General features: G+C 40.7%; 1 protein-coding gene across 13 annotated transcripts in view; it reads left to right on the forward strand.

Moving 5' to 3' along the window:
* Positions 1 to 12,841, forward strand: part of ALPK2 (alpha kinase 2) — a 56,549-nt gene that overhangs the window by 19,284 nt on the left and 24,424 nt on the right. For all 13 annotated transcript variants that reach the window (XR_003254274.1, XR_003254275.1, XM_026070128.1 and 10 more), the window contains one exon: positions 6,940 to 9,829. Coding sequence is in view for 11 of the 13 variants with exons in the window: in XM_026070128.1 (XP_025925913.1) it covers positions 6,940 to 9,829 (2,890 nt within the window). In the remaining 2 variants the exon portion in view is untranslated. The remainder of the gene's footprint in view (positions 1 to 6,939; positions 9,830 to 12,841) is intronic.

Consider the following 12,841-nt stretch of genomic DNA (forward strand, 5'->3'; position numbering starts at 1 on the left):
CGTGTGCAGGGAGCAGCACGCACAGATGTGGGAAAAGGGCGGAAAGGCAAGAGGGGAAGAAGGAGTTAGGTCACACAGTGAAAGAAGGTAGAAGGAAGCTGTTTAAAAGGGTGGCGGTACAGCTGTGATCGGTTAACTCTGCCCATGAGGAATTAGACTGAAACCCAGCAAATGGTTTCATAAAGGCCAATAAACACCTGTCAGATGGGAAGTGATTTAATGGCTGGGTGGGAATACAAAATGAGTGGGGACTTCTGTTCCAAAGCAATTATAAGTAAGAATTACTGTGCGTGCCCAACACACCATTTTCTATCAGCTTATAGTTGTTTTGTTTTTCATTCGAATGTTATTAAAGCACATATCTGCCTCTTGTCATTTGAGTGAATGATAGCTGGAAAACATGAAGGTTTTCCAGTTATCTGAGATCTAAACCAAGTCAGCTATAATTTTTAATGAGACATGTATTCTTGCTCCCTTTGCTGCAACTTGCCTTCGCTCACTTCTGGTTCTTTCTTTGAAATTTTGAAAAAAAGTTCACCTAAATTTCTTTCCTGTGATATAGGAAGCTGAGATCCAAATCTCCTCCAGCTTTGAGTCTTAGCAGAAATTACGTCTCCCGTTTCTCAGAAGTATGTCACTTCACTGGATGATTTTGCACTCTGTATACAATTCTTCAGTAGTTCTTGGGTGCAGAATAACTCTCTGTCCAGTGGTTAGCATGCTTTGGTTCTGAATATTGTATTCGTACCATGTGCCACAAATTCAGCCGGAGAGTTTGGGAGGCTACGCCTCGTGCTTTCTAAGAGGCTAGAGTAGTTAGTACATCCCCTTGAAAAGGAGGTGGTGGGGGCTCCGTCCTTTGCTCTGCCTCTGAGAAGAGATGAACATTCTCAGATGAACATTTTCCCACCTCATTCAATAGGATCTACACGAGGGCTGCCAGATAACATCCCATTTTGCTCACCTGCATTATACAGTTGGCCCCAATCTTTCCTGGGACACACACAAAACACATTCATTGGAAAATTCTGACCTGGTTTGCAGCGTAGACCCATCACAGCTAGGCATGGTTGGCTAACTGCTCTGTGTTGTTTTCGAAGGCAGAGAACTCAGCTTTCTGCCCTTGAAGCATTATGCTTCTCCCTCCTGAGCTTCCTCTTTTCTGTCTCTTCAGCAGAAATTTTAGTAAGCATCTGCAGGATAAAATATAGCTCATGTCTTTTCTTCCACCTGTCTAGAGCAGTTGAAATAAGTACAGATACTGAGTTATTTTAGTTAATCCAATACAGGCATGCCATTTAAAGCAGAGTGTTATTTTAGGAAAGAGGAATTTGGGTGGCATTGCACAAACAGGGAAAGAGAAAGAGCCATCAAGCTACTGCTGGAGAACAGTATAAACCAAAAGCAGTTCCAAACATGGTGAATTTGAGGAAGTTCTGATCCAGAGGCAGTTTTGTACTTATTGTCTCTATTACAGGTATGGTTTGTTACAGTCCATTTGTATTAGCAGAGGGATGTAAAAGGAACATGGAGACTTTATTTATAGTGGAGAAGTACCTTCCTATGCTATTCCTCTTAAGAAATAGTGAGAAACAGTGAGGTGGAATCATCATCTCATTTTGGGGATAAACCTCTTGCTTTCATTTCATCAGCTGAACTGAAAGTGTTCAGCTGATCAGGTGAGAGACTGATGTATAAATTATCCTTAAATTTTGTAGGGGGAGGAGAGCCAGAATAGCCTTGACTGGTGCCTGCTGAGGATATTGTGTTGGCACATGGATGTGACAATTTCTCACTCAGTCCAGAAACAAACTTTGTTGCGTTAGGTGAAGATGGTGCATTGCTCAGACCTGGCAAAGGGAGCAGAGAACACAGCTAAAAAACCTCTTTACCTCACCTATAAGATGCCTTGGAAGAGTTTTCAGTGGAGCGCCATGGGGACTGGCTCCATGGTTGCGTGGGAGAGGCTGGAGGCAGGAATGGGCACCGGCTGGTCTGTGGAGCGCAGAACCCTGGGGAGCTCTTGGGTTTCCATGAGGAAATCTCGGGGGGGATTCATTCCATTTGCAGATTCCATGTCCGTTACTTTTTCCTTTAGAAACTGCTCTTCCACAGTTCACACTAGCTTACACTGGGTCACTTACCAGCGCGTAATGCATACCAATCTTTTCCTCATCCCTAAACGTGGACCATAATGTCATTTGGTAATTTTTATTTACATGTTAAGAACAGCTCTTAAAGACAGTGAAGGAAAACGATATAAGTAGTGCACTGGGGAATTCAAGTAGCAATGAAACAGGCAAGTCTTGACCCAAAGTATATTGTAAGCAGCAGGTGTTGCTTTTGGAAAGCAGAAAAAACACATTTAGAGTAGCCTGAGTTTGAGGGAAAAAGATAGAACTTTGGTTACTTTATTTGATCCAAAGCATCAGACTGCTTGTCACAGGCCAAATGTAGAGGCCAAAGATTTTTAAAAGAGGTGAAAAATGAGATTAAGTAAAAGTGCACAAGACAGTTCTGTGTGTAATTATGAGGCATGATAGCTTATATGTAATCTGTGACTCAGAAAGTCCCTAACCTTGATTGCCACAGTCTGGGTCTGTATGCAAGAGAAAGGATCCTCTGTACTTACCTCGGTCTTACATTCTTCCTTAGCATCCGCCTTTGGTAAGATCCCAGGCTAAATAGACCTTTGGTCTGGCTGCGCACAGTTATGTTCGTGATCATTTGCATCACTGCTCTTAAAGAAAGTAAAATCAAGGTGAAAAATGAATACCAGTGGGATAGAATGGCCCAATTTGATACAGATTTATGCTAATACAGCACCTGTCCTTGCAGTGTGTCAAAGCACTTTGACAAAGATTCTGAATCTTTGGAACAAGGAATGGAACAACCTTATTCTGCAGACAGTAAAATTGAGCCATGGTGCCATAGTTACTCAAGACTATTGACTCTACCTAAAAACACAGAGTTTCTGAGGAGCAGAAATATATTTTTTAAATTTTCTGTTATTCCAAATCAGAGCATCTGTACTGACGTTTCTGTTCAAACTTCACTCCATCTCAATATTTTGTCTGGAATTATATCAATTTATTATTTTAATAAGTCTCTGAACATTATTTGTTGTGACACAAGAAACATCAAGAGAGGAAATGTTAGCTCTGTTTCTGTATCATATCACAACTTCTACTGACCTTCTTATTCCCTTCTGTGTTTAATTTTTCCCTCCTGTTACCCCTGTGTCTTATTCAGCACAGTAGTTTACCCATGATATCTTTCCCTTTGACATGTATGTATTTTATTACCAAATGCATTGCTTTGCATTTTTCCAAGTCTAATCTTGTTTTATTTCCTGCTTAGACCCCTAGTCTTTTTGGTTTGTCTGTACGTGAGGTTAGTGTGGATGATCTGTTGAAATGCACTGGGTCTCCTGGCTTCCTTCTCTGAACGGAAACCAGGGTGAAAATGGGACCAGCAAGAGCCCAGACTTCATCTAGAAATGGGACTGGAATGTGGCCATAGGACACACTGGGACCCAGGAAGTGGGAACGCTCCCAGGGCCTTCATATCTACATAGCCTTTGCGTTTGCTGTTCCAAAACCTAGCAAATGCTGCTATTTTCACAAATATGTTGACTGCTTCTTCCTCCAGATCGGTAATGAAATTAAATAGCACATCTTGCTCAGGTGCTATATTCCCATGCCTCATACACTGAAAAGTCTCCTTAAGGATCAAGTATTTATTTAATGAAACCCTACCAGATTTGGCAGTAATTGCATTTTGTTCAGGTTCTTGAACTGCTCCCGCTTCCACAGTATCCTATATGATTTGGTCCCTCTGTAGATGCTTTTACTAGAGAACCCAGACAACGAATGATGAAGGTAATTACCTAAACTTCCCTCTGAACACCAGCAATAATAATTTCCAGTCAGGTTTTCTGTGCTATTTTCCCTTATTTGTAAATGAAGATTTCAGAATTCATAGGTATCAATTCAGCACTTTCCACAGGCAGAATAATTCACCACTAAAAATCATAAAAGAAGCTAAAAATGGAAAACAACCATTCTGTGGGCTGCACCAGACTGACGTTTACTTTTATAAAACAAGTAACTGATGTTTTCTCTGGGTCAGTTTTGTCAGGCACAAGTCTGGAACCAGAGTACCTGTAGGATTGCTCTTATTTGATTGTACCTCCTGCTTTTCCCACAGCATTCATGTCATGCTGATGCAGTAATATATGTTGCAGCACAGCCCATCTGTATAACATTGCTCAGAATGCCCCCCAAGTATTTCCTATTGCATGTTAATTCAGTATTATTTAAAGGCAATCACTTAACAGTATAGCATTACTTCATCATTGTACTGATGACACAGCCTGCCAAGCTTCGCAGTCAGCCAGATCAAAAAATTATCCCCTTTAACTCTGAGAAACTGTCATTCCCACCAAAAAGGGATCCACTGTGAATGATAAAAAAAGGAGAGTGAGTATGGGGTACCAAGTGCAAATAACAAAACAGGAGGTAGGGTCCAAGAGAACTTGACAACATAAATAGATCTCTCTTTATTGCCACAAGAAAGTCAAGGGCTTTCAGAGCCAGAAAGCTTTGTTTTAAGGAAATTACGTCTTTGATCTAGTCCTGATTTAAACATACGCATATCCGGCATACTTACTCAGCGCTCTATTAGCACAGTATGGCAGTAAAACCATTAAAAGAAAAAAAAAAAACGTAATGTGTTGACCACTAAGTTGGATGCCAGAGAAGACTGAATTGCAAATCTGTGCAACTGAAAATGAATTGGCCCAACTTGGGCTGAAGAGCCAGGCCAGGAGGTCAGTTTTACTATAACATTGTGCATCACAGGGAGGAAGAACTGCAGGGGAAGGAGGAAAAGGGAAAATGTTAGAACTTGTATCACATATTCGCTGGTAAGTTACACTGTTCGAGGTACACACTCATCCAGCTATGTAAAGCAGCTGTACTGGATCACACCAGAGGTCCTTCAAGCATAATATGCAGGCAGGATAATGGAAAACAAGGAAAGCTGTTGCTTTGGAATAGGAAAACAGTACAACAGAGACAAAACTGCAATATCTGTTTAGAGGAAATCATAGGAAATGGGAGTATTGTCTAAGATGAGAAATTTGGGGTTTGGGAGCAATAATTTTTCTTAAAACTCATTTTGGACACTGGAGTACCTCTCTGGATCTAGCCTGACATCTTCAGAAAATGGAAGGTAGCAAATACTCTCCAAAGAGTAAGAAATTGAACAGATACTGCCTTCAAAACCTGAACTGTTGGAGGGCTCCAGTAAGGGAGTAATATTCCATCCCGATAGCTCATTGCATGTACATGTACACATGTACAACACTTAGTCACGACTGGAAGTTATTACCACTGTTGGCTGCATTGTAGCCTTTTTGAAATGACTGTAGAGTTTTCAAACCTTTTCCTTGTGCGGAGTTATCTTGTTGATGAGCCTGGTGTACAGGTATACCTAGGGTGAAAAATGATCGCTGTCCCACTTGGCAGTAACTGGCATTGATTTTTCATGCTCCTGAGGGGGCCAAGGACTTCAGAGGCCACAGATCAGGTGCTGTTCCTTGGTTCCCTGGTTCCTGGGGAGGCGACTTGAAACGTTCTGGGGAAAGGCCACTCCACCTGTAAAATGTTTTGCAGGTTTGTAGGTCATCAGTTGGGTCATCCATATCTTCTAAACAGAGATGGACAGATGAAAATGCTCCTGGTTTCAGGTTGTCATGAAGAAGTAGGATCCTTTTTAATTTCTTCTTCTCTTCATGTTCTCCCCTATTTCCTTCCATAACTCAGAGGTGACAAAAGTGCCCATTTATTCCCCATGGTCTTTCTTTGCTTTTCATTTAATTGTTCCGGTCAGGCTTTGAACACAATGAGTGTTGTTAGCAGAGCGAAAAAAAACAAGGAAGGGTCCTGCTTACATCCTGATTTTGTAACAGATTAGAAAGCAAGCTCTGATTTTGAAGTGGCTGTTTCCATTTTCCTTTTGCACAACTATTAGATCACTAACTTGTCTATGTATCACTCCTTTACTCACAGTAACCATGGGTTTATAATGAAGGTATATGGACTGTTATTTCTTCTGTTTGCCATCACGCATCAGGCAGTTTGTTACGCACACACACAAATTAAAACAACTTGTTCTACCACAGTCACATAGTTAAGCTCTGTGCAGTTTGTTACCATTCGTTTGTTGCCCCTGGAGTCAAGGAGACTCTCCAGTAATTGAAGCCATTGTTAAAATGTATGGCAGTAAAGCCTGGAAAACTTCTCTTGTGAGAGCAGGGAGCAAAAAAGCAAATCAAGATGAATGGCTCTATCAAGGTAAATAGTTGCCTAGACAGTTCCAGAAGCTCGTCTGTTTGGATTAGATAATAATTACTCATGTGTTCATTATGGATACTGGAAACAGTTAAGTTTAGAAATGGCTAGGGATGTGTCAGAGCAGTATTTTATTCCCTTTTTTCCAGTAGGGGGTTTTGTAGTGCTGCTGAAACAGTTGGATCTTCCCACTCTAAACAGGCCATATTTTCCTTCCCTCTCTTTCTCATCCACACTTCAGCTTATTTTCCCTGTGAACTTTTTCTTTCTCTTTCCATTATCCCTGCTGCTCAGCACTAGCACAATGAATTTCAGTGAGTCTTTGGCTCTTTTCATGGCTTTTTCATGATACTCTCTTTTTAGGGTAAAGTATGGAGGGATAGCCTGTCTGTTTTGCAAAGCATAGACATTGCTTTTTAATTTAATTTTATTTGTTTTTAACTAGCTAGACTGTATCAGTCATTGGTCTTCTCCTTGATAAAATTTTATGTTGCTCCACATTTGGATCCAGTCAAGCAGCAGTCCTAATGTTTAGTTACATTGTATTTTGTATTTCTCTTTTTCACATTTTTCTTCTTTATAGAATCAAGATGCCAGTCTTAATAACTTTACCCAGAATTATGAAAGACGATGTGTGGAGCCTGAAACAGAGAAGAAAGGTATCTTCAAGACTTGTGAGAGTGGAGTCACCACCAATCCAGCTTCAGAAATGCTCTGTTCTGAAAAGACATTACAAGCAAAAAATGCAGCTTTACAAACCTATTCCCGACACCATGCTCCGTGTGATAAGAGTGAAAGTCATCAGCAACAATTCTTCTGGGAACAAGGAACTAATATTACTAGTAATGGCAACAAATCAAAGAATGACATTTCAGCTTGTTTTTTATGGGATACGGACTCTGTTCCTGATAGACAGGAACATTTATATGCTGTTCCGTCTCCTGCAAAGCTATGCAATGAGCCAAGGGAAAGAGGGCAAAGGTATAGTTTTGACTCACATGATAGCAATGGCACAGATGCTCTCTGTGTTGTATCATGTGATGAATATCTGTTTGAAGCTAGTGGCAAGACAGTCCAGGAATCTGGAGAACCTGGGTGCAAAGGAGATGCTGATTTATCGGCAGTGCATGACAAGCTGTGGAAGCTTCTTCATGAAGTTGACTCAGACTGTCAGATCCCATTTGAAAACCGAGGGATCACAAGTTTAGAAATTAGGCCAACGGACGTCAAAGTCACAGAACAGAGCTTTGCACAGGAGGCTTGTCCTGATCATCCTTTATCAATAAATTTAATAGAAGAGGAGGAGCCTATTATACAGCCAACTAGTAGACAAAGAACAGAGAAAGAAGATTGCAGTGTTTCTAATATCCTACTAAAAACGGATGAAGCATGTAACAGTGCATCCATAGGAAACGTTTCTCTTACACAAGTGGTAGAAACAGATGGTATATGTCAAGGTTCTAGCACTGGAAATAGAAAAGAAACACCATGCATTCATCTTTCAGCAAATAGTATATTAAATGTAGAGGAGTGCTTGGAGCAAAAACCAAATCAAACATTAACTGGCGAGAATGGATCAATTCAAATGACTGCTGTCCAGGAAGGAAAGCTGACTGTTAATAATGCTTTCCAAACATGTGATGGAGATTCCCCTCAAAGATTAAAAAATGCTCAGAGTAGTAATTTCGAATATGACAAAGAAAACCCGGCTTACATGTCAGATAAGTCTATTGGACAATTACTTTATACTGATCAGAACATATCCTTGATAAATGAGACTATAACTACGTGTACAGATGAAGATACTGGTAAACACTCTAATGTTAGAGACTGTTACTCATCAAGAAAAAAACTTGCTTATTTCCCTGAACAGAAGGACTTTTTCCCCACTAATTCCTCTGGTGAAAATGCCAATCAATTTACACATGAAAAACACTTTTCTGCTGAAGCTATACATAAAAGTACTGAAGAGAATTTACAGGGAAGAGGAAATCACTCAGACTTGAATACACAGAATGATGTGAATTCTGGCCATTATCATCTTTCAGAAAATGACTGTAAAGATTTTCAAGTTGTTTCTAATGCACAGAAATGCAGTTACCTAATGCAATTGCCTAATTTAATTAAGACTCCTGAAACCATAACATGTAAGAATCTACCCCAAAACATACACCAAGTGACAGAGATAGAAAAGCAAGAAGAGGCATTCATTCCATCTTATGAGGATCAATTTTTAACTGATTTTTTGGTAGAGGTGCCCAAATACAAACAAAGTAAAATGAGAGAAGAACAGAAAGACAATGAACAAAAGGCTGAAACTTCCTGTGGCGCAGGAGTTAAGCATGTTTCAGAAAGTCAGCCTGCAGTTTCCCCTCAGAATACATCAGAACATGTATTTTTTGTTGACCACACTTTCGAGTCTCATGAAAAGTTCAAAACAAATTCTTCAAGGAATCACACATACGCATCTGGGAGTGCAACACCACTTAGCCCTCCACAGCCTGGATGGGCTCGAAATGAGTACCCCAGTGTAGCAAATGAGGATTATAAAGATACCAGTAATCGGGTGGATATCCAACAGCTGACCATAAGAGAAACATTACCACTCATGGGCCAGTCAGAGGACTCTGTTACCAGTATATCAGCAATGGGATGTTCCAGCGTAGGAAGTCAAGTACAAACAGAATCCACACAAACTGCAGTCAAAGCGGATGAAAATTTGAATAAATTGGAAAAATTTCCCAAAGCATTGCAGGATCAGTTGCATAAGGTACCCCAAGAGAACAAGGATGAAACAGTCTTGCAGGGGGAAGAACGAGAAATTCAAAGAGCTGAGCAATATAATCCAGATGAAGCTGAAATAAAGCCTTCTATGCATGCTTTAATTAGCTCTGAGGCTCAGGAGCAGGTTATGAGTAATAGCATTAAGCAGTCCTGTCTTGACTTGATCTCGTCCAGCAAGCTAAGTGGGGTTGAAAAATCAGTTAAATCTACTGAGTCTACTCAGTCCACTGATAAAACTGAAAAAATCTTGGCATCAGAGAGTGCAGTAAGTGGTTTAGTTAACTTGCCACCAACTGATTCAGGGAACGACCAGTATTTTCAAGAGCAACCACCTCACAGCAGAACTCAGCCCTCCTCCTTAGCATTGACCACAGACGATGCATTCCCAGTCAAAGTGGAAAGGCTAAAGAATCAAGAAGGGTCAAAGTCTTACCAGACAGCACCAGCTGTTGCGGAGCTTGAGCCCATCAGGTGTAAGCAAGACACAGCAAAGAGTGGGCAGTTAGCTACTGGGGCTAAGAAGAAACTACCACCAACAGCACTGTCAAAGAAACCCCGACTGGAGGAGAGAGGAAATGTGAGCAAGAGTCCTAGCTGTGTTAAAAAGCCTGTGAGAAGTGAGGCAGGCATGATTCATAAAGAAGATAGAAAAGAGCAAAGGAAACTACCTTCCAAAAAGGATAGCAAAGGTAAGAGAAAACTGATTCTCATTTCTGTCCTTTCCAATCCTTCTGACTACAGTATGAAATTCAAATTAATTTCCAACACACTACAAGCAAACATATGTAAATCTAAATCATATCAGCCAGAGATATCCTACCTTCCCTGATGTTAATTTCCAGTGAACTTAATAACTAGTGCTATCCCCATGCCATAACGGTGATCCCTCTCTAGCATCCTTCTCCTAGCTGACAAATATGTTTATGAACTTTTCATGCTTTCTGAAATAGTTACTTCTTCATTTGTCTGTTTGAGTCAATTTTCAGGAATGTATAGCAAGTTGTTACTGCATAAATACACAGACTATAGCAACTGCAATCCCAGTAGTAGCATGTTATTATGTTCTCACAGGGTTATATTCCCAATTATGCTCCTACACTGTGGTTCCCAAATTAGTTTAACCTATCTTGGTTACCAAGTGGTTTTATTACTAGCAAAGTATTATTGTTACTAGTAGGGTGCCACTGATAAACAGAATGCTTTGCAGTTGTATCTGATGACTTATAGATGGTTCTGCATTCGTTTTCACCACTATCAGTCATAAATGACACTGATGAAATTAGCAATATTAAACTGACATAAAAAACATATATTTGAAATGAGAATCAGGTTGCTGGTCTCAGTCTCTAGGAAGTTGCAAACTGGTAAACCAAAATACAAATGAAAGTAGCAGTAGCATACCAGCTAAGCAGATGTATTTGTGGTTCCTGTGGATACGTTGCAAGGCCCAGAGCCTTATTTTCACCTCTTAACATTACATTTTACGTTTACATCATAAAATAAGATTGCAGATGAGAGCAAGACTGAACCGTGACTTAAGGTAAGCTAGATGACTATGAAGCTCTTCAGAGATTCTGAATACAGTGCAGTCATGCTAGAGTTCTCCTTCCTCCAGCTGCATTAAAAAAACCCTTTTCTCTGTTCAAAGATGATGCCAGAGATGTCTCCTTTGCAATCATGTTTGTCTACAAGAAATGACCATAAAAGGGAATAAAGGGAGACAAGCTGTATGAAGCAAGACGCAGAACTAGACATGGTGGGAATTTGCTGTAGGGAGGTCTGCTATGCAGCTGCAGCCCCCACAGTGGTAACAGGGAACACAGAGCCAAATCAGAAATTACCGGAGAACCAAGCATGTGGGAGAAGGAGACACATACTCCTTCCTCAAAGGAGAACATGGAAACTGTGACTACCGAGAAATGCTTCATCTTTTCCATGTAATTGAACCTATGCTTGAAAAATATTTTAGACATTGTTTGTGTTTGCATCAGATAAGACTGAATTATCTTTACCTGCTCCTGATCTGCTTCAGTTTAGACTGAGAATAAATGTATGTTTGTATGCTAGGGAGTTTGCATGGAAGGTTGGTATGTTCGGTCTGGTATGTACTCAGTGTTCTCTTTTTGTTTTTCTCAACTCAACTGTGGTTTAGGCAGGGAATCTGGAGCCTTTAGTTCTATTTTCACTTCTCTCACATACTTTCTGCAAGTCATTTTAGTCCTGATTCAGCAAGATTCTTAGCAGTAAGGACTTAAGTGACTACAAGTTAAACATAGCAGTGAATTCCAGGTGCCTGACCCTTAGAGTCAGATCCAGCATTCCTTAGGCATTAGACGGGGAAAGTGAGGCCACTGGAATGGGATCCCTGAGGGAGATGTGTCATGCCAGCTCATTCAGAGTGCAGCAGCTCAGAATTAACACATTAGGAAACATCTTACATCCCTCTAGCGGGGACGTCTCGCTCAGGAGTGCCTGGATGCACCATTGTCCCAAAACCTTTGCGGTAAGTATGTGTCCATTCCTTTTCTTTCCAAAAATAGGCAGATCTCACTTTCTATTTTTTTTTCCTCAAGAGTTCGTGGTGATTCTCCCCCTTTCTATACAGGCTTTGCGATTAGAGCCCTTGCCCAAGCATGACACAGAGGTTCACTGTCCTCCTCTTGCTGACAGGCTCCAAGCCTGCCGTCTCTTACCACCTTGGAGAGTGCCCATGGCTCTAGGCTCCCACTTGCATGGGAGCACCCTCCTGTCCTCCTGCTGATGCCATGCCCATGTGCAAAATATATTCATATATTCGTATACTCATATATTCTGTGTGCAGGAAAATAAGGCTCAGCGGAGAAATGGATTATCAGGGCCTTCCCCGACAGGGAGTCCTGCGTTCTGGTCATGGTTCTCAGGGTTACTCCAGTATCTTATATAAAACTCATTCATTAAAATACAAAAATGGTCTTTGGAGCAGGGACTGCAACCCAGGTTTCTTCTCTGGAACCCGAACAATTCTTGAATTTTCTCTACCAATGGCCAAGGTTTAGCAAAAGAGCTAAGTCATATGGCTGGGAAAGCAGAGACTTTCCTTAGAGGCAGGAAATGAATCCTGTGAGACTGAGGAGGCAAGTGAAGGCCACTGCCATTACTACTGCTGCCTTGCCATTGCTAGAGCAAATATCTAACTACTAGGTGTGAGTTGCTCCTCCAGGTATGCTTTAAAATGGAAAGGGTGCCATCACTGCGTCTTGCAAAGAGCCTGATCTTGGCAGTGTGTGTTAGGTACGTTCCAAGAACATCCTGGAGACTGAGTGTCTCCTGGGACTTCAAGTCCTTTCTTTCAAATGCTATGATTAGTTTAAAAAGTCTACTAATTGCATATATTTAGTTATTATCAATTCTGATTGTGTAACTATATGATATGCTGTATCTTTATGGTGTCTTTTTTACTGATAAAACCAGCTGGTTCTTTAATCAGAGAGAATGTGTTCTGAGTAAGAAATGTTTTTATGTTGATGCTTTTTCAGAGTAGAACTTCCATTGGGTCTCATTCCATAAATTCAAAATGTCTTTCCATTGAGAATATTTCCATTGACCATGTGGGGCACTGGCTCAGTTTTTTTAGGACCTTCATATTTTAAAGCCTCAGTTTCTCCATCAGGAAGAATAGTATTGTCAAATTCATATTATTAACATTTGTAAAGCATTCTGGG

The sequence above is a fragment of the Apteryx rowi genome, unplaced genomic scaffold (assembly GCF_003343035.1).
Source record: "Apteryx rowi isolate R43461 unplaced genomic scaffold, aptRow1 scaffold_304, whole genome shotgun sequence".
NCBI classification, from domain to species: domain Eukaryota; kingdom Metazoa; phylum Chordata; class Aves; order Apterygiformes; family Apterygidae; genus Apteryx; species Apteryx rowi.